Below are 21535 nucleotides of genomic sequence, written 5' to 3'. Positions count from 1 at the left end.
CATCACAAAGGCTAGCCTCTCGCTGGAATTTGCTAATAAGTTTACAGAGAAATATCTTATGTCTGAGGGAGGATTTTGTGGTGATTTTTGAAATTCTTCAAAAAAGATAAAAAAAAGATCGTAAAATTTAGGTTGAAGATGGAATGGTCAGTTCAATGACATTTTATTTTTGTGACTGTATTATGCTTTGCAATTTCTTTCTTCAACAGATGTCGTGTGATGGCAGCTAGAGGAAAATCTCACCGCTTCCTTAATTTTTTAAATATTCTTTTCTTGACTTTGGAGCACTGAGTTAGTTTCTTCTGTTCAACAGAACACTCAGCAAAGTGATTTTAGAAACCACTTCTTGAGATGGACGGCTTGGTAGTGAGACTCGAGATTAGAATGAGCCACTGACTGCAATGAACTTGGACAACGGTTGTGGAGCAGGTCCGCCCCTTTGTCAGCACCGTGTATGGAGCTCACCCTGGGCAGCCAGGACCACTGCATGACTATCTGCTCCACCCCGATGAGCTCCACGCTCCCACGCTCAGCTCTGCAGTTGCAATGAGCCCCGGGGCTGATCTGCATCAATTGCTAGGATGGCCAAATGGAACTGATGAGCTGTGTCCATTCATTTTGTCTAGACGTGGCCTCAATTGGCCAGCTGGGTTTGCACGGCCTGTCCGCTTGACAGCTGCTAACTGTCAATGGGCCATATGTAGCCATGGAAAGTTGCAGACTTTGGAATGCTCAAGGGCAGGGACCAAATTCCTTGGGGAGAGAGGTTTTCCACAAGGATGTCTGGGGGCTCTGATGAGCCTATTCTCCCCAGTGCCCTTTCTCACAGACTTCTGGCCAGAAGGACAGTGGCTAGCCCCAATCAAAAACTTTGGCCAAGCAACCATTTCAAAACTCTGTTAAGTATTAAAGTTTCAGAGAGAGGGGAGAGCTCAAGAGATTGCATGGATATTAATAAAATCTTTGGTGCCACTTGCCTCAGATGTCTCTCTTCAAAAGTTTGGATCTGACTTTCAGTTTAGAAATTGAAAAGAAGACAACTTCTTGGCCTCTCAATGTAATAAACTAGCCAACGTTGTCTCTAATGAGAGAGTGAAAATGGCTATATATATATAAGATTTATTTACTTATTTTAGAGAAAGAGAGAGTGCATACATGAGCAGGGGGAGGGACAGAGGAAGAGAGAGAGAAGCAGGCTCTGCACTGACCGGGGAGCCCGATTGGGGGCTCCATCCTAGGACCCTGAGATCATGACCTGAGCTGAAATCAAGAGTTGGTCGCTCAACTGACTGAGTCACCCAGGCACCCCCCGAAAATGGGTATATTTTTAAAACAAATAATTAGAGCATTAAATTTGAGGATGTGAAGAAAAAATTAGCATTGATCTTGCTTTTTATGGGCTAAGACTTTTCTTTTGATACAGTTGACAAAACATGAAGGGCACTTTCAAAGAATATCTTTATATCACAAAATATGACAATTGAGGTGTGGGCTATTTTTTTATTATTTTATATTTTTACTAAAATAGGGTATAATCTTGATGTGGCATTTATAAACCTATATAGCAGTAATATTAGAAGTCTCAGGAAATAGTGATTTTTCTGGTAATGACTTTCTCTGTTACCATGGCCAAGAGAAGATTTCTGCCTCTACCAGGAGCAATCAGCTGGTAGCAATTTTGGTAGCCAGTGCCTCAAGGAGCACAACTTGGCAAGGAGACGAGAAGAAGAATTAAGGCAGGTGCAGTATAAGCACATACAAAAATGAATTGGCAATGGTTTACCCCGCGTGGAACGCGCAGGTAACAAATACGAGGGTGGAGGACAGGGAAAGATCTCGTCTCCCTCTTCCAAATATTTATGCTCAGGTGTTCCAACTGTCCTGTCTCCAGCCTGTCCACAAAGGACTGTGCCCCCAGCAGAGTTCTAGGGCCATAATCATCAAGGACAGGATTAGGGACCTCATGGAAAATGACCAACAACCCCTCAGAGGCACGGCTGGTCTAATATAGAAGTTGCAAGGAAAACAAAGTTCTTCGCTGGAGGCTGCCAGGGGTGGCAAAGATCACTTAAAAGGAGCAGGAGAGGAAGAATTTCTTTTTCTTCTGGAAAGATGTAATTTTATCTCCTTCATCCAGCTGTTAGGATGAGGCCCTAACAAACATTTATGGTATTTATGTATGTCAATTTGAAAACTAGATCGTTCCAATCATTTTTGGAAACTCTGTGTGAGTTTCCAGTGACTATGTCAGATCATGGATTATGTACAAAGCTTCCTTATGATAAGAACCAACTCAGTAGCTTGGCAGGCAAATATCACGTGGGTCAATGTGTACTGAGTGCTTGCTACATTTCAGGCAGAATGCTAGGGACTGAAGATAAAGAACAAAAGGAAAACCCAGTTGGTCTCAAAGTGATCAGTCCCATAGGGCAAGAGAACTCTGTAACACTAATCATGACACGATGCAGAAACTGCTAGAAGAGAGTGGAGTGGGTGTTAGAAGAGCATATTAGGCCCACAACAGGTCAGGCCATTGGTCAGGGCCTGCAGGAGGTCCTGTATGGGCTGACAGAGTCAGTTGTAGCAACCGAGGAGACAAGGTTACTGACAAAAGGACTAGCGTGTGCACAGGGGCACGGTGACTGAAGAGCAGCAGGTGCTTGGGCTGCATCAAGCAGTCCCCATGATCCTTTGAGTGGGAGAGGGAAACGAAGCCAAGACCAGTCATAATGATGAATTGGGGTATCTGCATTTTCTAAAGCTTCTTAGATGGTGTTGTTGTAAAGCCTTGGAAAGCATTGAACTATTAACTGGATACCATCACTTGAATGCCTCATGTACGTCTTATTGTGTCCTCATTATCTCTTCCCCCAAGCATGATAGTCTAATGTTGCCTAACTTGTTTAATGTTCCGCATTCCATTGGATCACTCCCAGTGAGAAAATTGGGGGTCATCTTAGATTCCTCCTTATTCACACCTTAAGTCTAGTGACTCTAACTTCTAAATATATTATTTTGCCTTCTTCTCTCCATCCCCAGTACCACTCAGTCCCACCTTCTTGCATGGGTTGTTACAATAGACTCCTTTTTGGCTCTACCTCCAGCCTACTTTCCCCCATCCATCCTCCCTGCTGCTGCAGAGAGCTCTCCGAAATTCCTGTCTGATCATGTAATCCTCCTGCCCAAACTTTTCAGTGGGTCTCCACAATTTACAGTCTCAGTGGATACTCATAGTCATCCATAATCTCACCCCTGTCAGACCTCTCCTCTCTTAGCTGCTTTCCCAGTGTTGCATGTCAAGATGCTAGAACTCTTGATCAGGTAAACGAAGGATCACTGATAAGGAGAGGGTTTCTATTGTATGCAGTCTGTGGCAGTAAACATATGAGTTAGTCATTTTTAAAAGAGACTTATTTATTTATTTATTTATTGAGAGAGAGGAGGGGGAGGGGCAGAGGGAGAGAATCTTCAGACAGACTCCCTGCTGAGCGCAGAGCCCATGTGTGGTTTGATCTCAAGACCCTGAGATCACAACCTGAGCGGAAAATAAGAGTTGGACTTTTAACTAACTGAGCTACCCAGGTGCCCCTAGTCATTTGTTTTTTTATGAAGACTCAAAATGTTCCTGAATCCAAATTATCTTCATCAAAATGTTAGCTACCCAGGCCTAGGAAACAGAAGGTCAACCGATTAAAAAGAAAATGAATAAAAGGGTGTGGGTGGCTCAGTCGGTTAAGCGTCTGCCTTCAGCTCAGGTCATGATCCCACATCGGGCTCCCTGCTCACGGGAAGTCTGCTTCTTCCTCTTCTTCTGCCCCTTCCCTTGCTTATACTCTCTCTTGCTATCTCTGCTCTCTCTCTCTTGCTCTCTCTTGCTCTCTCTCTCTCTCTCTCTCTCAAATAAATAAAATCTTAAAAAAAGAAAGAAGTAAATTTATATAAAAAAGAATAAATGATGGCAAGATTGCTGTTAAAAATATAAAATGGAAATGATGAATGAATGAATGAATGAATGAGGGCATTAATGGCAGAGGAGAATCCAGCTGGGAGCTATTTAATAGTCTAAGAGAGAAAGAATGAGGACTGAGTTTAATTTGTGTCAATAAATTGACATTAAATTAAAGTGGGTCTTAATTAGGATTGGAAAATTTCTTGTTGATCAATCTGGGAATGGCTCTACCATTTGAAATTTGTCTTTACCCATCCATAATGCTGTTGGATTCGATAGGGTGGTACTGTGGACTTACCGCTTTTACCGTTCTGCTATGAAATCAACTGAAAGATGTACTCCCTTTGTGAGGAGCATGCTGTTGCAGGCTAGGGAGGCTCTCATTAGCCAGTGGAACATGAAGGCAGTGATCTGGGGAGGTTAAGGTGAAATTTGCAGAAAGTCGATGGGACCGAAGAAGCAAAGGGCCCCGAAATTTTCAGTTGTCGTTAAATTTAAGCAGCATGTCTGAAAAAGCATAGATTATACATCAGACTATAGTTCTAAAGATAAAATCATGTATATTTGGAGGTAATTTAAAAATAAAGCTTGGAAGTAGAACACACTAATGGGAGCTAGGAAGAGATGGTCGCATCCATGTTGACGATATCAGGAAATTAATTTTGGCTTTTAAAAGCCTGAGGAATCCTGGGAAACTCCTGGAGAGCAGGGACTGTTTTTCCACGTGTCCTTGTATCCTCAGCACACACTTGGTGTCTGCTGTCCTGTAGGTACTCTGTACATATTCTTTTAAAAACCACCAAAATATTAAGATATATAAAAATCTCAGAGAATCATACATTATTTAACTGGTGGGTATTTTTTCCAGCTGAGCATACAATTTTTTAAAAACTATTTTATTGTGGCAAGAACAGTTAACAGGAGATCTCTTAATAAATTTATTTAGACAGTATCATGGACTATAGGTACAATGTTGTAGAGCAGACCCTAGAGTCTATTCGTCTTGCTTCACTGAAATTTTATGCCTACTAATTGATAACTCCCTGTTTCCCTTTCTCTCCAGCCCCTGGTAATCACCATTCCACTCTTTGATTCTATGAATTGGATTATTTTAGATACCTCATATAAATGGAATCATGCAGTGTTTGTCTTTCTGGGGCTGGCGTATTTCACTTAGCACAGTGTCCTCCGGGTTCACTGGAGGGTTGTTCACCAGGTTTTCCTCCTTTTTTATAACTAACTAGTATTCTGTTGTATGTATACACCACATTTTCCTTAGCCATTTATCTGTTGATGGACATTTACATTGTTTCCACATCTTGGCTATTGTAAATAGCATTGAAATGAATATGGGGGAGCTAATATCTTTTTGAGATCCTGATTTCAATTCTTTTGGATAAATACCCAGAAGTGGAATTGCTGGATTGTAGGGTAGTTCTATTTTTAATTTTTTGAGGAACCTCCATACTGCTTTCCAGAGTGGCTGTCCCAGTCTGCATTCCCGACAGTGTGCAAGGGCTCCAATTTCTCTGTACCTTCCCCAGAACTTGTCATCCTTTTCTTTAATAATAGCCATCTGAACAGGTATGCCGTGGTATCTTTTGTGGTTTTGAGTTGCATTTCCCTAATGATGAGTGATGTTGAGCATCTTTTCATGTACCTGTTGACCATTTGTATGTCTTCTTTGGAGAAACATCTCGTCAAGTCCTTAGCTCATGTTTTAATTGGGTTATTAGCTTTTTTGCTATTAAGCTGTAGGAGTGAACTTGTAGGTAATTTTAAGCCTTGTCTGACACAGTGCACACTCTATCATAAATTGGATAACATTGAATTTTAAGTTTATTCATTAATATAAGGAAAAGCAAAAATATTTGTGACAATTCACTTGTCAAAACTCCAAGTGCCAAGCAGTGGGTTGGATGCTAGGTAGAGAGAAAGTAAAGAAAAAGATCAGTAAAGGCCTGAGGTACATCCCTTGAAGACTCACCCTCTATTACATTTACTGGAAAGAACAGTGAATGCATAAAAGTAAATACCCTCATTCAAACCAAAGCAGAAAGTGTAGAAGTTAGGTTAACAAAGGAGCACAACATATATTTTGCTTATTAAACTGGATGCTTCTTCATTAGGTTTTATAACTGAAACAGTCTTTCCTTGGAGATCATACCAGCATTTATTTCAAATCGATGTTGAAAATTAAATGGTAATCCTCAAGGGGAGGGAGACTCTTCCGTAACCACCACTTCCTATTGGAAATCATTCTTTCGTGTTTTTCTTAGTACTCAATCCAGGGTTTGAAATTAATTAAAAGATATTCTTTCTCTAATCTTTAGATAATTAGCTTCAAAGATTTTCTTCAAAATGTTGTAATAACTTTATCTTTTATGTGTAAATTCAGAACTATATCTATCTGGACAATAATAATTCAGTAGTAGTTAGTAATTGAGAGAAAGGAATTTTTTAGTTATTTGAGTGTTTGGAGTTCAGTCATCTAAAATAAGTATTCACCAGAGCCACTTTTAGACTTTTTGTACGAATGGTGAGTACAGAGTCCCAGATAGCCTCCCAAGAATTGGAGTCAGAAAGTACCATATACATTTTAGCTACTCATTTTGCAGCTAGGGAAAATCCAGTTCCTGACAAGATATAAATTTCTTAATTATAGAAACTCAGGCTATCAAACAAGAGTTTTCTAGTCACCTGGTGACTAACTCCACAAACACAGAATAAGGAAAGTGGCCTTAAATTATAACAAGAAAGGTTTTAATTAGGTGTGAGTCCTGTCCTTACATTTTTGTTTTCTTAGAGAAAAATGTGAAGGACTGAAAATGGGTAAAAACTCTTTAACATTCCTCCTACTGAGAGGAGCAGAGTCTAATTCCCTTCCCCTGCAATCCATGCTGGCCTGATTGACAAAAAGAACACGGCAGAAATGACATTCTCAAACTTCTGAGGCTGAGTCCTCAGAAGCCTTGTGGCTTCTCCCTGGACCTCTGAGAAGCATCATTTTGGAGCTTGGGTCTCCAAAATCTGATTATCCTGACGCCACCATGCTGTGAGGAAACCCAAGCCAGCCATGTGGAGATGGCGGTAGAGAGGTACCAGACTTGTGAGACGGGAAGATTTCTGATGATCCAGCCTCGGCCACGTCTACTTGTGGCAGTAGAAAGGACCCCAAGTGAGAAGTGCCTAGCTGAGCCCGTCACCCTTGACCTGATGTTTTGAGCCACTCAGATTTGTGGTGGTTTGTTATGTAACAATAGATGACTGAAATAGCAGGCATTTTTAAACTCAGGAAAAAATATCTTGGAAGGGGCATTGTGAAATATCCTTCCTTGAAGATTATGAAGATGAGTAACCACACATCTGACTTGAACAGTTAAAGCAAGGGTTTTTCTTATCTGGGGTAATTTGGATAAAACAATGACCTAAGATGATGGCCCGTTCTCCATTCCTGCTCTTCTGCCTTCTTTTCCCCTCGTCCATGAATACTCTACTCTGCCCTCAGGTCAGTAGTTTGTGTATGTGTATTTTCATTTCCCTGAAAACTGTATTTGAAGAAAGAATCTTTTTTTTTTTAAAGATTTTATTTATGTACTTGACAGAGAGAGAGAAAGTATAAGCAGGGGGAGTGGCAAGCAGAGGGAGAGGGAGAAGCAGGTTCCCCGCTCAGCAGATGTGGGGCTCCATCCCAGGACTCTGAGATCATGACCTGAGCCAAAGGCAAGTGCTTAACCGACTGAGCCACCCAGGCATCCCCTTGAAGAAAGTATATTATAGACATACTCAAAATAAGTGAAAATAGCTGCTGAGATTTACTGTTTTGATCTCTATTGATTTGTCGATTCACTCAGGAAATACTTATAGGAAATAGCGATCTATAAGCTAGTTAAGGTTTCTGCCAGTCCTATGGGGACTTACAGCCTAGGGGGAACAGAGCTAACTAGCTAAGTGATTGGAGTTTGCTCAGGTCAGAGTCTAAAGCCAAAGGAATATGCTTGTGTAGCTGTGGAAATTAAGACTTTTGGGGCTTAAGACACTAGAAATTTTATTTTAGAGCCAGGCAGCCTTCTTAAAATCTGAACATCATACTTCTTCCTAAGACAGTCTCTGTAGAAAGACTACTTACCCTTCTTAATATTCCTTCCCAGACTGAGATGCTATGTTTTTGTTTCCAAAACCAGTTGTACAATCCCCAAGGCAGAGAGAGGCTAAAAGGCTTTGGCTTCATCCATCTCACCAAGTCCACCTGGCCCCTTGACTGTCACAGGGTCTAGAATTGCCACCAATTCATCAAAATCTACTTACCAGCTTCTGTGAACCAGGCACCATATTGGATCCAGGAAAAAAATTAGAAAGCTCATAACCTAGTAGAGGAGAGGAATGAGCAAAAGATTACAGTACAGAGTAATAAATGCTACAGTAAAATCAGATACAAATGATAAGGTAACAGATCTTATGTAACAAGTGTAGAATGACAAAATGACATCTACATGTGAGGCTTTGATAGAGAACAAAGATGGTTTTCCAAATCAATGGGGAAAGAAGGTTAAAAAAGATGCTGGGACAATTAGCTGTCTTTTGGAAGAAAAAGACATTGCCGTCCCAACTCCTTTAATATCTCTAAATTAATTCAGGAGGAATTAGAGTAAAACCTAAAAAACGCTATAAAAATTGAATAAAACTATAATGAACACCTACTTGATCTTTGAATGGCTAAGGGCTTAAAAACATGAGAAGGATCACAAAGGAAAATATTAATAAATGCACTATGTAAAGTTGGAAATGTATGCCAAAAAAGATCTCAAGAAAAGACAACACACTAGGATATATTTGTAACATATATAAAGGATAAAAATTTAACGCCTTGGATAGAAAAACAAAGACTTTAGTAGATAATTGGCTTAGGATATGAAAGATAACTTACAAAAGAGAAATATAAATAGCCAATAGCATGTGAAGAAATATTCAGCTTTGTTATGATCATGAACTCATGGTTTTAACCCTAGAACATTTGCAAGATTAGAGAATGTTAGATACACTGTCATAGAATGGCTTTGATATAATACATAACAAACAAGGCCACATACATAATGGTGCCTACAAAATGATCTAATGTCTAAATAATAATAGAAAAATATACAAAAAGTTAACTTTTTTCACTGATGGGTGGACGTGTTAATGATTTTTATTTATATCTTTATACACATTGTGTGATGCATTTTTGAAAATTTCTAAATCGGTTTGCTTTACTTGAATCACTAGAAAAATGAAAAATAAAAACATATTCACAAGTAATTTTTTAAAAAGACTTTATTTACTCATTTATTTTGAAAGAGAGAGAGAGTGAGCGAGAGCAGGGGGATGGGCAGAGGGAGAGAGAGAATCTGAAGCAGACTCCACGTTGAGCATGGAGCCCTGAGCTGGGTTCCATCTTACGACCCTGAGATCATGACCCGAGCTGAAATCAAGAGTCAGTTGTGCAAATGACTGAGAGCCACCCAGGTGCCCCACAGATAATTTTTAAAGATGGCCAAATGCTTGGCACATTAATTCATTTATCCAACATTTATTGACTTATTATATATCAAGCATTGTTTCAGTTGCTTTGAGTATATCAGCCCAATGTGAAGCTTACATTTTAGCAGTGGGCAATAATAGTAAATATATCAAAAAAAGTGAGTCACATGGTATGTTGGCTGTTGGCAAGAGTGCTAGATGAAAATAAAAAGCAAAGTAGGATAAGAGGAATCAAGAATCAAAAATCAAAAAAGGCAGGGACATTGGAGGGCATGGGATAAGGGAGACAGGCAGGTTGAGGTATTAAATCAAGTGGTTGCATGAGGCCTCATTGGAAAGGAAGGTGACACAGGAGCACGGATTCGCAGACAAGGAAGTTCACCATATAGATAGCAGGGAGAAAGTACCATTCCAAGCAGAGAGAACTACCAGCGTCAAAGTCCCTGGACAAGGAATTGCTCTGAAGGAAGAACAGGGAGCTGTTCTTGGGGGATGGAGAAAGTCATAGCTGAGATCAGAGAGGTAATTGCCAAGCAGGCTAGGGGGGGCATTGGTAGGCATTGGAAGTACTCTGATTTTTACTGTGAGTGAAAAGGGGAGCCATGAAAGAGTTTTGAGAAGATGGATGATGGCTGCTTTTAAAGGCTTCCGCTAGCAGTTGTGGGACTTTTGATGGTGCAAGGGCAGAAGCAGGGTGCCAACTGCGAGGCTGATGCAGTCATTTGGGCAAGAGGGTGGTGGTTCTGACCGGAGTGGTAGCCATGAGAGAGACGAGAATCTGCATTCTGGATCCATTTTGAAGGCAAAGCCAGCATAATCCCTAATGGGTTGGATGTGGGTGTAAGAGGAAGGAACCAGTCAAAGGTGACTAACACTTGAGCAGTTGGAAGGACTAAGTTGGCATCAACTGTGATGGGGACGGTTGCCAATGGGCAAGTCCCAACGGGATCACCCTGGGAGTGGGTGTAGAGAGAGAAAAGGCCAAGGGCTGAACCTGGAGAGGTTCCTCATTGAGACGTCTGGGAGAAGAGATGAAGAGGCGACCGTAACTGAGAAAGAGTATCCAGGGAGGCAGGAGGAAACCCAAGGAAGTATGGTGTCCCAAAAGGCCCGGAAGTGCCTACATCAGGGAGAAGAGAGTGACCAATTGTGCTAAATGTGGCTTCATCAAGGAAGAGAACAGTTATTGGCCAATTGCGTTTAACTACCTAGAGAGTAGATGTGGAAGTTTCTGTCTGATTTAGTAGGAAGCAAGGTCATAGACGAGAGTGAGGATGAAGGAGGAGGGAAGCACAGGAACAGACTTTCTTCGCAAGTGCCCCAGTTAGAGCACCGTGAGAAAACTTCTTCTGTCTTCATTCAAGGGAGGTGATACTTCTTAAGGGTTGTCCTGGGAGGGAATCACCATGTTCACATAGAAGCACATCCTACAGGGGGTGAGCGTCATGGATAAGTTGGTTGGCAGCTCTGCAGAAGCTGCAGAGTAAATAAAATTGAAAGTTAATAACCCTAGCCTCTAAGTTTAAACTTGATAGTTGTGCGCGCGTGCGCGCGTGTGTGTATGTGTGTGTCAGGGACCTGCTGTCATCCCTTTTTATCTCAATCCAAACTTGCTCTAACCTGAGCGGTAAGGTTGGTGTCTTCGTTATTAAGAAACAGGGAAGGAATAAAGAAGAGCGCGGGTCTCCTTTATCACTAATCTGACGTAGAGGGATGAATGAGATCAACCATTCAGTATAAGCAAAAGCACGATTGTATTAGACTTAGTAAAAGTGATAAGATTTTTATAGCGCATTAGTTTAAACCAATTTTACAAATCTGATTTGATAGAAAGGAACTGTGTAAAAGATTAATATAATGGACTAGTGCCTCTAATATAATTGAAGAATCTTGGCTTTTCACGTCATATTAGTGACTTTCATGCTCTTTGTGCAATTCTCTGATGGAATTAGTGCCATCTGCAACACACCAACGGTTTCATGTAGCATGTTCTCTGAGGGACTTCTGCAACACACAGGCGGCTCCACATCTTTAGACATTGTTGCAGTGTGCTGTCAAGTGTTTTGTTTTCCTAAATTAAAGAGGAAGTCACTCCACTAAAGGCAGTAATTCTGATTTTTTTTCTGCTACAAAATGGAGGCCAGCCCCTTGGTAATACATGCCATCTGAGCTTCCCCGCCACCCTCCACCAGCCACATCCACCTTCTCACACCCTTTTACTTCACCTCTGACAGTCAGACCTGGGCATTTGTTAGCTGGGTGGACAGGATTGTGCTAAAACTTTGGGTCTCTAAAAAAAAAAAATCAAGTTTGGGGCGCCTGGGTGGCTTAGTCAGTTAGGCAACCAATTCTTGGTTTTGGCTCAGGCCATGATCTCAGGGTCATGGGATTGAGCCCCACATTGAGCCCCGAGCTCAGTGGGGAGTCTGCTTCTCCCACTCCTTCTGCTCTTCCTTACACCCTGCTCTCTCTCCCTCTCACATAAATAAATAAATAAATCTTTAAAAATCAAGTTTATTTATCCAAATAGACATGAAAATTGTATTTGCAGAATTCAATGAAATTTTTCGGTGGATGGTCTCCTGTTGTTAGCAGCAGTCTGAACTGCCTAGTATTGGTGCCTGTTACTGCCTGTTGGTGTCTCCTGGGCCAAGAGTGGCTTGTCACTCCCCTCCTGTCTTGTCATCCTTCTGCTCTGTCCCCTCTGCCCATGTCTTCCTGAGTGATCTCAGTTCCCCCCATTACATCAAGCCATTTCACGACCCTGTGACTGTGCCATGCTCCCCGACTTGGGCTTTTCAGCCTGGGAGAGCCCCGCCTTCCTCTGTCTCATGGTATCCCTTCTTTCCTGGTCCTGTACCTCCACATGCCTTCTTTACCCTGTCTTTGTCGTGGACTTAAGTTGTACTCTCTAGAATCCCCTCATTACTGTGACCTCAACATACCTCTAACTGCCCTGGATAATGATCGCATGTGGGCATGTCTTTCTCCCCTTTCTTCCAGAGAGGGAGCTACTTGAAGACAGGGGTTACGCCTTTCATCCCTGAATCCTGTCTTAGTTTTTGACACAATAAATATTTAATGAATGAGTAAGTGTATGGGCAAATGACAAGGTCATTATGAGTAAACTCCATCAACTTGGAAATTCCTTTCTCATTGATAATAAGTCAGCCTTGATCTGTGCATATTTATTTATTTATTTATTTATTTATTTATTTATTTATTTATTCTTAACTGTTCAGTTAAGAATAATGAGAGTTAGGGGTTCCTGGGTGGCTCAGTTGGTTAAGGGCCTGCCTTTGGCTCAGGTCATGATCTCAGGGTCCAGGGATTGAACCCCTGCTCAACGGGTAGTCTGCTTCTCCCTCTGCCTCTCCCCTCCCTGCTTGTGTTCTCTTTCCCTTAAATAAATAAATAAAATCTTAAAAAAAAAAGAATAATGAGAGTTCATTGGCTCATCTATTTCTTTTTTTTTTTAAAGATTTTATTTATTTGACAGAGCGAGCACAAGCAGAGGGAGAGAGAGGGAGAAGCAGGCTCCCTGCTGAGTAAGGAGCCCGATGTGGTGCTAGATCCCAGGACCCTGGGATCATGACCCGGGCCGAAGGCGGCCGCTTAACTGACTGAGCCACCCAAGCGTCCCAGCTCATCTATTTCTATCTGTCATCCATCTATCTATCATTGTCATCTACTTATCTATCTACCTGTCACCTATCTATGTATAAATTGTACGTCGATCTGGTAGTTATCTTGGCTTTTCTGCTGGTTGGAGATAAATGAAAACTACAACAAAATTATAGAAATGATTTTGCAGGCATGCTTCCCTGGTCTCTTTTCTCTCCTCATCTTAGAAAAGCCATTGTAATTAACACCTGTATTAATGGGTGCTGCTAAGAAGGCACTGATAGGAAATCCTTCTAAACAGATAATGAGACTCTTTCACTCCATACTGATCTTTTGATAACTGTGTGATGAAAATAAAGTGGCTTAGCCCATCTTCAGCCCAAAGTAGCCTGCCCATGGCTGGCTGAGCTTTAAATTCTGTTGGATATCTGAAACAATGGTGTGGTTACTGTGAACTCCTACACCTAAGACTGAGGCTGTGTTTAAGACCTTCTAAATAAGTGGCAATGCACTGAGTGGTACACTGTAATATATTAGTGACTGTGTCAAGATCTCGCAGACGGATGGTTTATTTGACTCACTATTTTAGCAGACGCTGACTGGAGGGAATTGCATGCACATAGAATGTATGCCAATAAAGGCCCGGCATTCCTTGGAATAGATGGAAAAGATTCTAAAAGGTGATTTGTATTGCATCTTAGATCAATTTCCCATGAGTATTCAAATCTGAAATTATAATGGAAATCAAGGTGAAAATATATTTGTTTCTCTATATTTTGTTTTGCATATAATTGCCTCACTATTTTGACACATTCAGCTGGATGGCACATAAGAATGGTTATCTCACTTTTGTTTCTGAAATAGAATCTTTTTTCCCTCCTGAGCAGGTCCACACAACTTTTAAATATGTAAAACTAAAAAAGGTATTACATAATTAAATAAAGCTGGCTTCTAGCTTCTCCTGAATTGGGCAAGGGAGGGAATCAAAAGAAATCAGAAACAAGGTTTTGATTTTGTGCTTTCCTCCCTCAGGCAGACCACTCTTCTTAGCGTGAAGTTCTAGCATGAATGAATGATGGAGTATTTGACTGTAATAATTTATGGTGCTCTATGTGACAGCCTATTTTAGAATGCTTGGGGTTTTTATAGTTTCTGGGACTAATCCTTGCTGCTGAAACAAGAGATCATTCTCCTTGGACAGATGGTAATTTAATAGTTTAGCTTGGGAACTGGCCACCCGCATTGTACCGCTCATTCTTGTCACCCTGTGATACAGAGAGAGGCAACATCCCCCGTTCAGGTAGGCACTGCGGATCTCGACTGCATTAGGACACATCAAAGCTGGCAAGAATCAAGTCTCCATGAAACACAAACAAGCTCCATGCCTACTTCTGCTTTCTGAACTACATTTGGGTGAGTCAAGGAGAAGGGCAGGTTTCATTTTATAAAACAGAAGTTACACTTTCAAAACTACACAAGTTGGAAGAAGAATTTGGTCTGTATAAAGTCACCTGTATATTTTTGCTGGGTTTGCAAAGTTCTTTCATATCATTTTAAGCATTCCTCACTGTCTTCCTGTGTGTGGGGCAATATTATTTCTACTTCAAAGACGGAGAAACAGGCTATAAGAAGACAAAGACTTATTTAAGATGACATGGTCATTAAGTATCAAAACTCAGAATTCAGACTTGGGGCTTTTGATTCCTGATTGATGGTCCTTCTTTCCCGAGCGTGTAAACATTCTAGGAAGACTTGCAGGTTTGGCCTTTAGTGCCATGGAGAAACCTCACTCTGAAGTAAGCCTGCCACCATGGAGGAAGTTTGTCCACTCTGAGATTACCAGGCTAGGAAGAAGCCCAGCTAATCAAGAGGCCAGATGCTGTTTCAGGCATCCTAGCCCAAGTATCAGAAATGGAAGAGAAGAAGCCTCTAGAAAACTCACCCTTGCCACCATGTGGCAGCAACCACATGAGAAAAGCTCTGGGCACCAATAGCCCAGCCGTGCCAAGAACCACGAGAGATAAGAACAAATTGTTTGATGTCACCAGGTTATGGGTTCTGTGATTGGCAGTGATAGGGTAACTGGAAGAGTGATGTATAAACCTTTTCCCATTTTCCTTCAAAAATGCTATGAAATTTTTACTCTATATATTCTCAAGCCAACAAGCCCCAAAACCTAAGTGATCGTTTTCCTGATCCATGTTTTTGGAAAACCATTATTTTTTTATCCATAGAAGGTAAGTGGAAAACTGCTATAATCCCAGGTCATGGTTTTCAGTAGATCAGTGTCAGGAACCTGTTTCCTGTGAGCCTCTTGTATCTCTGGACGTCTTGTGACCAAAGGCACTGACTCATGGAGGCTGATAATTTAATGAAGATAATGTTTTACACGGAGCAAAGGGCCGGGAGGCTCAGTGCCCAGGATAAAAGATTCGTGTGCTCTAAGCAGAGGGCTCACTTCTTGTAACAAAGCCCCCAGTGCCTTATCGTCTTCGTGTCCCCTTGTGGGAGTTGGAGCTTGGAGAATTGGTGCAAATGTCGATATTACTGCTGGTGTTGGATGTACCACAATTTAGTTAACAATTTAGCTACTGGAAGATGTTTGGATTCTTTCCAATTTTTGGCTATTAGGGACATAGCCACTATAAACATCTTCTACAGGTTTTTGTGTGAACATAAGTCTTCATTTCTCTGGCAAAAAGGCCCCAGAGTACCATTGCCGGGTCTTATGGTGGTTTCTTGTTCAGTTTTTAAAGAAATAGAAAAACTAATTGCCAGAATGACTGTAGTATTTTACATTCCTAGAAGCAATGTATCTGTGATTCAGTTCTCTATATCCTGACCAAAATTTGGTGTTTTCACTGTTTTTTATTTTAACTGTTTTGTTAGATGTGCAGTAGTAGCTCATTGTGATTTTAATTTTTCATTTCCCTAATGGCAAAGAATGTTGAATAATTTTTTTCAGGATTTATTTATTTATTTGAGAGAGTGAGCGAGTGAGTGTGAGCACGAAGTGGAGGCGCAAAGGGAGAGGGAGAGGTAATCTTTTTTTTTATGTACAATGGCAAATTATATTTTTAATACTTGTCAACAAAATATTTTCAAGTTCTCTATTTAGAAGTAATTTAACTTTAATTATTAAGCATTGCTTTGTCAGACATAATAAGGAATTATTTATGTATGTTACTAGCTTAACTCCTCATCCTTGCAAAAATAGTTATCTTCTGCATAGGAGAAGAGGCTAAGCTCTGGACATCAGCAAGATGGCAAAATAGAAGCTTCTAACTCTCATACCTACACAGAAACACTGATTGTAACAACGAGGGAGAGGTAATCTTAAGCAGACTCTGCACAGCGCAGAGCACAACATGGGGCTCAATCCTACAACCATGAGATCATGACCTGAGCTGAAACTGAGAGCTGGGATGCTTCACTGACTGCACCACCCAGGCGCCCCATGTTGTGTAATTTTAATGTGTCTACCTGCCATCTGAATATCTTCTTTGGTAAAATATCTCTCCATGGTAAAATATCTCTTTTGCCCATGTTCTAATTGGATTTTTTTCTTTTTTGAGTTTTGAGTTATCTATCTATCATCTATCTATCTACACACACACACACACACACACACACACACACACACATATTCTAGATACTAGTTTTTTGTGGGTATGTGGTTTGCAAAATTTTCTTCCACTCTATATTTTATCTTCCATCCTCTTAGAAAGTGTTTTACAAGCACAAGTTTTAAATTTTGATCAAGTCCAGTTTATCATTTTTTTTCTTTCATAGATTGTGCTTTTGGTGTCACATATAAGAACACTTTCCCTAGCCCTAGATCCTGAATATTTTTCTCCTATATTTTTCCTAAAGATTTCATACTTTTACATGTTACATTTTAAGTAATTTTTGTATTCTTTTGTCTTATCTGTTTTATTTTCTCTGTTTACTTTTTGTTGTCTTCCTATGGATTACTTGAATATTTTTTTTGATTTCCACTTTTTTTTATAGTGTTTCCGAGTTTCTCTCTATCTGGTTTTTTTAGTGGTTGCTGTAGGCACTACATTGTACATACATAACTCATCGCTGATTGCTGATTTTTGTCATTTTACCAGTTCATGTGAACTATAGAAATCTTAACTCCCTTTGCATTTCTTTACTTTCCCCTTTTATTATGTAATATTCTTAAACATTTTTAGAAAGCTTACAAAGAGAAGAAAGCCCCATTATATTTACTCACATTTTGCAAATTTTACCTATTTGTATTTTGTTCCTTCATGACATTCCAAAGTCCCTTTTATTTCTTTTCTTCTGGTGAAGAATCTTCCTTTAGCCATTCTTTTAGGGAAGCTTGGCTGGTGACAAATATCTTACTTCTCCTTCATCTAAAATGTTTTGTTTTCCCCTTAATTCCTGAAGAATATTTTTGTTGGGTTTAGCATTCTGAGTTGACAGTTCTTTTCTTTCAGCCTTTGAAATATATTGCACTTCCTTTCAAGCTCCATGGTTTCTATGGAAAAATCTGCTCTCATCCTAATTGTTTTTCTCCTAAAAATGTTAAGAATCACTTTTCTCTGGCAGATTTCAATAATTTTTCTTTGTCATTAGTTTTCAGAAATCTAATTATGATTTATCTTAGTGTAGATTTCTTTGATTTATCCCGCTTGTAGTTTACTTAGCTCCTTGAATCTGTAGGTTTGTGATTTTTGGCAAATTTGGGAAGTTTTCTATTGTTATTTCTTCAAAGATTTTTTCAGTCCCATCTTCTTTTGCTTTTCTTTCCAGAACTTTGGTGACAAAAATGTTAGGTATTTTGTGATACTCTCACAGATTCTTGAGATTCTGGTTTTTTTTTTGGTATTGTTGTTGTTTGTTTTTTTTCAGTTTGTTTTCTCACCATTGCCCAGACTGGATAATTTCTCTTGTTCTGTCTTCCAATTCACTGATTTTTTGCTCATTCCCTTTCATGCTGCTTTTGAGTACATTCACTGGGCTTTTATTTCAATTATTGTGTTTTTCAGTTCTAAAATTTCCATTTAGTTCTTCTTCCTTTTTTAAAAAAAGATTTATTTACTCTAGAGAGAGAAAGAGTGTGTGAGTGGGGAGAGGGGCAGGGGGAGATAGAGAGAGAGAATCCTGAAGCAGACTCCCTGCTGAGTGCAGAACCTCATGTGAGGCTTAATCCCGGGATCCCAAGATCATGACCTGAGCTGAAGTCAAGAGTTGGTTGTTTACCCAACTGAGCCACCCCGGTGCTCCTAAAATTTCCATTTAGTTGTTTTTTTATAACTTCTATTTCTTTCTGACATTTTCTATGTTTTTTATTTGTTTTAAATGTTTCCATATTCATCAAAGCATTTTAACGTGAAGGCTCTAAAATCATCTGCAGATAATTCTAACATCTCTGCTATTTTATTTTTGGCATCTATTGATTTTTTTTATTCATTCATTTGAGATCTTCCTGGTTTCCAGTCATGTCATGGTATGAGACTCTGGATCTTATTTAAATATTCTGGTGTTCAGGTGGTGTTCTCTAACACTGCTCTGGGAAGGGAAGTGGGAACAGGGAGAGCTGCCTTGCTCTCCCAGGTGGAGGTAGAAATACAGGTCTCCCATTTGGGTGGCCTCCTTGTTACTGCTGGGCAGGGATGGGAGTTCCCACTTGCCATGTGGTCTCTCTTCAAACACTGCTGTGGGGGTGACCTCCTTACTGCTGTTGATCATGCCAGTCCTGACACCTCATTAAACCTTCTTTAATATCATTTCGGTGGAGCAGGGGAGAGGTGCCTCTTTACCACCAGGTAAAGGTAGATGTTCAGGTTCTTGCTTTGTTATCTGCTGGTGTAGTTTATAGTCCCAGCTCACTCTGGGCCTTCTCGGATATCACCTTTACAGGAGGTTTGGGTCATTCATTGCAATGTGACAGTGGAAGGGTAGACCCCTGCCCCCACTCACCCTTTGCTAGTGTGGGTAAGGTTGGAGACTCAGTTTTTTCTACGATGCTTGGTTGGAGTAGAGTAGTTATTGTCTAAACGTTTCTGTCTTGCTAGTCTTCACTTTTTCTGGTCATTTGGCTAGAGAGAGTAGGTTTTTGTTGGGGTTTTGTCAGTACCTATTAGATTTCCATATTGGTAGCTTCTTAAACTCCAAGTATAGGACATGCGAAGCAAAAATAAAATTCAGGGATCTCACCATCATGTCTTTCCTCTGGTCCTAAGTAAGGTCCCTTGCCATTCTGTGTCATTCTCTCCACACTTCAGATTCTTCTTATGTTTGTTTTATATATAACATCTGAAGTGGGGGCAGTCTTGTGGGACTGAGCCCTTAACCTGTGAGGTCTGCATTAACTCTTGTTAGTTAGTGTCAAAATTGAAGAGAACTGATGAACACCTAATTAGTGTTGGTGGAAGGCAACACAACAAATATTAGTGTCTGAAAAATCCCCACCCCTCTGGTATCAGAAGTGGTTTCAGAAATAAAAGACATTACAAATGAATAATCAGATTGTTAAAAACAAATTTTGCAACCTTAAAGAAAGAGATAATCAGAACATGCAAGAGATAACTGAAGAGAATATTTTGGAAAAAAAAGAAATCATCATCACCATGATGATGATGACAATTTTAAAATGATAGTTCCTATAGAATAAGAAATGAAAGTTGAGAGAATAAGAAAACATTGAAACTAAAAGTGATTTAATGGAGATGAAAAAATATTTAAAAATTATTTTTTGCCATATCAGAATGTAGAAGGGTGAAGGAAATTGATATTGTAGAACATTGATCTGTCTTATGAAAGATCAATTTGAGAAAATCTGTCAATACAGAGGTAAAGAACCGCATGAAAACCATAAATATAATGCACATGGAGGCAAGGCAATGGAAAACCAACTTATGTACAAAAAGAGTGGCCAAAAAATAGAATGAATTGGAACAGAAGATTTGGAAGAGAAACACTCTTCAAAGTTATAATTGGAAAATAAATGTAATTTTTTTTTCACAGCATATATTTTCCCCTAAATAATACACAGAACCCCTGAAAACGAATCAAATGGCAAAAATGGAACACTGATAATTAGAAAAGGCATAGGAGGTTTAAAGGGCCTGCATATCATCCTTCTTCTCTTTTAATCACCTTGATTAAAAAGGCTCACTAGGTACCAAGCAGACACCAATACTAACAAATACCCTGCTGAAAAAATGGAATAATAAGGCTATAGATATCACTCAAGCAGGGAAAGCCATAAAATATGATCCAAAAAAAATTTTATTTTTTAAAGAGGGGGAGGGGCAGAAGGCGAGAGAGAGAGAAGCAGACCCCCCCACTGAGTGCAGAGCCTGACACGGAGTCCATGACCTGAGCCGAAATCAAGAGTCGGACATTTAGCCAACTGAGCCACCCAGCTGCGCCCCCCAAATAGTCTTAAAACACTAATAAGTTAGATACCAGAAAACAATAGGGTTGGTTTTGTCTGTAGAGCTTCATGAAAAAGTGATAAATTGCCCAAACTCTATATATCAGCCAGACTGCTTATGTGTGCAAGGAACAGAAAGGCATTATCAGATATAGAAGGGACCTAGGAGGAAGTTTATCAATTATGCTTCATTTCTGAAAAAATATTTAAAGATATAATAAAGTCAAATGAGACATTAAACATATAATAAATTTTGAAACTCCCGAATTGGGAAGTCATACTGTAAAAAGACCTGTAGTGAGCATAATACCATTTAAACAGATCAAAAAGTAAGAACTGGGGCACCTGGGTGGCTCAGTTGGTTAAGCAACTGCCTTCGGCTGAGGTCATGACCCTGGAGTCCTGGGATCGAGTCCCGCATCGGGCTCCCTGCTCAGCAGGGAGTCTGCTTCTCCCTCTGACCCTCCCCTTCTCATGTGCTTTCTCTCTCACTCTCTCTCATTCTCGCTCTCTCAAAATGAATAAATAAATAAAATCTTAAAAAAAGTAAGAACTGTTGTAATTTCGAGGATAGGAAGATTACAAATATTGTAGAGCTTGAAAGAAGAAAGATGGAATAATAAAATCATAATACACCAGGATAAAAGTCTCAGAAAAAAATGTGTGAAGTGTGGCCGAGGGCAGTGGGAAGTCCACTGGTGAAGTATTCAGTTCATTTTTGTAGAGGATGGTCTTAGGAGCAGAGATGAATTTTTAATTTTAAAGTGTCAATGACTAAAGATAGGACGCATTAGTCCAAAATTGTAAGAGGAAGAAATCAATGAAAATAATGATCAAACAGAAAGAGGCAGAAAGCTCAAAGAGTATCAAGAAAGGATTAAAAAACTAAAAGGACAAAATACAATGTAATAGGCATTTTTGACAAGCCTATCTGTCATGGCTTTAATGTAAATGGGAAAACTCACATTTTTGTTGTTGTTGTTGTTGTTGGTTGGGGGGGTAGGATGAGCTGAGTGTAGTGGGAGTGG

At 40.0% G+C, this 21535-nt stretch overlaps 1 protein-coding gene across 1 annotated transcript in view; it reads left to right on the top strand.

Moving 5' to 3' along the window:
- The first annotated feature begins 7378 nt into the window (after nt 1-7378).
- Nucleotides 7379-21535, top strand: part of LOC113938446 — a 56014-nt gene continuing 41857 nt past the window's right edge. The window contains exon 1 of the mRNA XM_027623854.1: nt 7379-7457. Within this exon, the coding sequence (XP_027479655.1) occupies nt 7383-7457 (75 nt within the window). The 5' untranslated portion in view covers nt 7379-7382. The remainder of the gene's footprint in view (nt 7458-21535) is intronic.

The sequence above is a fragment of the Zalophus californianus genome, chromosome 8 (genome assembly GCF_009762305.2).
Source record: "Zalophus californianus isolate mZalCal1 chromosome 8, mZalCal1.pri.v2, whole genome shotgun sequence".
NCBI lineage: Eukaryota > Metazoa > Chordata > Mammalia > Carnivora > Otariidae > Zalophus > Zalophus californianus.
The sequence above is the reverse complement of the archived record's forward strand: the minus strand, read 5'-3'. Positions and strand labels throughout refer to the sequence as shown.